Here is a 3,420-nt window from a genome sequence, read left to right as displayed (position 1 = left end):
TCAGCCGCCATGTCTTAGTGTGCACACTAACATTTTTCTAGTGCCATAGCAAGGTGGGCGTCAATTGATATAATACTGCATGACAACAACACTGGAAAATGAGCTGCTGACACATCGCTAGGCCATTGAATTTCTGATGTTCATAACGGAGAAGGGATTTTTAACGTTACACTTTGTTGGCCTTAGAGAGCAGGCTTTTAAGTTTGAATTAATTTCATGACTTTTTCAACAGTTATTAAAATCCAGGTTTTCAATAAACATGGGAATTTATGAAGCAGGTTCTCAACCTCGAGGTCTCCCACATACGCCAAAAATGTTTGCATACATTTAAAGATATACCTAGCAGTGATGTACTGTTAATGAAAAAGGAGGCATGGAGCTGTGGTGATAGATCAATTCGAGAAATGATTTGGCATCGATTCAAGGATTTTCAGAATGCAGTTTGATTTTCTTTGAAACTTATTCTAATCTTAGTTTTTAACAAAAGATAGCACTGAAGGCATTACAAACAGCAGTACTCTGCTTGCGTCCAGTTCCTTACACATACCACTCAAAACTAAAATAATCATTAATAAAGGTAGGAATGTGCGGCGCGGTGGCGCAGTAGGTAGTGCTGTCACCCTACAGGAAGAAGGTTGCTGGTTAGAGCCTCGGCTAGGTCAGTTGGTATTTTTGTGTCGAGTTTGCATGTTCTCCCCGCATTCATGTGGGTTTCCTCCTGGTGCTCCGGTTTTCCCCACAAGTCCAAAGACATGTACAGGTGAATTGTTTGAGCTAAAATTATCTGTGAGTATTCCCCAGTGATGGGTTGCAGCTGGAAGGGTATCTGCTGCGTAAAACATATGCTGTATAAGTTGGCGGTTCATTCTGCTGTGGCGACCCCAGGCAAATAAAGGGACTAAGCTGAAAATAAAATAAATGAAAGTTAGGAATGGTTTAAGCTTGTTACAGGAGTGTTCTTAGTGAGCATTATCTGCATGAATCTTGTGGCTTAAAAGCTGACATCCAAGTACATCTGACCACTTGCATGACTCAGCCGAACACACAAGCACTCTTCTTCATTAGCATTTTAAAAAATCAAGCCTAGAGCACCTTGAAAACTAAGCTAAGAATTGATAAAACTGAGAATTTTAATACATTCTGAAAAAATACGTTCATCTTTAGAATTCAAATTAAGATATGTTGGGTGGAATCTAACAGCTCCATAGACAAAAGCCAAAGACCAGAAAGGTACCAAAAACATTATCAAAACAGTCCATGTGTCTTCAGTAGTTTAATCAGAATAGCATTAAACTACAAGGGGATTTAAAAGGATTTATTTATTATTTATTAATTTAATTAATTACTTGAATCTTGGATGGACTGTAGGAACAAAAAGGACACTGGATAAATAATAATAATAGACTAATGTCACTTTTGTAAGATCCAATAGTAAATAGTTCTATTCTGACAAATTGGTGGGAGTGTGACAATGTCAAAACATGACCAAAAAGGTTGAGAACTCCCTTATTTGACTTCATTTTGGTGGTGGGCCCCTTTTGCAGTATGTGTTCTTGAAAAGTTTGACTGATGTGCATATCTGTTCCACACAACCTTCTCCTTCCTTGTTCTGGCTTGCTCTCTCTCTTTCTGTCTATCTGTCTGTCTCTCTTCCTGTCCTTTTCTTACCACAGGTATGTGTCAGCGCTGACCACGCCGGCTCGCCTGTCTCCCGTGGACTTCCATTACTCACTGCCCCCGCAGGTGCCTACCTTCCAGATCACGTCTCCCAATGCTAGCCACGCCATGTCTCTGCCTCCTGCCGCCCACGCTCCCTACCCGCCAGAGGAGGACCAGCCCCTGCTGCGGCGGTACCAGGTGCCCCTGCATGAGGCACGTGGCCACGAACCCTACCGGCAGCAGCAGCGCGGCAGCTACCTACGAGACAGCACGGGCAGCCTTCCCTCCAGCCCATACCGGCTGGCTCAGGAGGATGAGTATGAAAGCACCCAGGAGTACCTCTCCTCGATGGAGCAACCAAAGAGAAGCAGTAGGCGCTGGCGCAGGTCCAGGCTCAATGGCCACGTGGCGCCGCGCGGCTACCAGCCGTCCAGGGACTTGGGTTCACGCAGCTGCTTGTCTGACAGTGACTCGGAAGAAGAGGAAGGTGAGAGCACGCCCTTCCTCAGTATGCAGAACATGAATGCCGCCGAGCCCTCTGCCCTCTACAGGCCTGTGCCTGACACGCGGACTTCTCACGCCCAGAGCGGGCGGCATGGGTCTCGCGCCAACACACAGACCAGACTGACGCACTCGCGATCCAAACCGGACAATGCACCCCACTAGAGAGACCGCCAAACTATCCACAAAAAAAAAGATCTACTATAGACATGCACCTATAAGAAATATTTTTATTTTATATAACTGACAGATATTATAAACAAATGAAATATTTATTTTCATTTTAGCAAACGTTGTCTACTAGTTAACAGCAAAGACTTTTTTATAGGGAAAACTCTATTTATATGTACATTTTGATTTACAGCATAAAAAATATGTGCCAACTTTTTCACAACTTAAAAAAAAAATAGAGTAATATTGTGGTGCCTTTTGCTGTATGCTGATGCCAGAGGGACAGTGGAGTTTTTGTAGCCTTTCTTATACGGACGCCTCATTTTTTATACTCGTTTACTCTTTTGTTGTCTCTTTTTGGCCTTTTTTTTCCTTATTTCCTTTCCAGGTTGTGTTCTTTTTGGGAGCTGACCCCCATTTGAACTGTGACATACCCCCTCCCCCCACCATCATGCAATATAAACCACTCTAACATAAGGTGTATGTTTACATGAATTTGAGATGTTTTATGATCATGTTGCTTTGCCAACAGGAAATCGATGACAAATGCAATTGGGGTTGTGGAAAATAAGTCTGTATGGGTGTGTGTGTGTACGTGGGTGTGTGTGTGTGCGTGTGCCCGCGTGTATGTGTGTGTGTGTGTGTGTGTAAACGACCAAATGAGAGGCCTCGGAATGACTGTGGCTCTGAGAAATATGCTGCTGTTGTTTAGAGTTACGCATGTGGGCACCTGATGTCGTCTTACAGATGTACCGCCTTGACTTGCTTTGCATCCCTACAGGGTAAGGTTTGTCACATGGGAGCCTTTTCTTTCCAAAGGGGGTTAAATGTGAGGGGGCTGTACTGGCCTGTCAGAGTTAATAGCTTTTGACAGATAACAAAGAAATAAAGAACATATAGTCTCTCCCACTCTCAACCCACTTTCCCTTCACTCAGTCGAGTCACCCTCATTATCAGCACATCCATCCGGTTAGAGTGGCCAGCAGACAGATAGACAGGAGGAGTGGAAGGCCTCACAGCGTCTCAGGACCTCACTCCACCGCACATCTTCCTCTAACACAGAACTGAAGACAGACTGACACCAGGCTA

At 44.2% G+C, this 3,420-nt stretch overlaps 1 protein-coding gene across 2 annotated transcripts in view; it reads left to right on the top strand.

Moving 5' to 3' along the window:
• The window catches only part of nrg2a (neuregulin 2a), a gene marked incomplete at its 5' end in the record, with an annotated part of 166,267 nt that extends 163,459 nt beyond the window's left edge, over nucleotides 1–2,808 (top strand). For both annotated transcript variants that reach the window (NM_001430844.2, NM_001099254.3), the window contains 1 exon segment: nucleotides 1,674–2,808. In NM_001430844.2, the coding sequence (NP_001417773.2) occupies nucleotides 1,674–2,325 (652 nt within the window). In that variant the 3' untranslated portion in view covers nucleotides 2,326–2,808.
• Nucleotides 2,809–3,420: the final 612 nt, after the last annotated feature.

Source organism: Danio rerio, chromosome 21 (genome assembly GCF_052040795.2).
Source record: "Danio rerio strain M-AB ecotype USA chromosome 21, GRCz13ab, whole genome shotgun sequence".
NCBI lineage: Eukaryota > Metazoa > Chordata > Actinopteri > Cypriniformes > Danionidae > Danio > Danio rerio.
The sequence above is the reverse complement of the archived record's forward strand: the minus strand, read 5'-3'. Positions and strand labels throughout refer to the sequence as shown.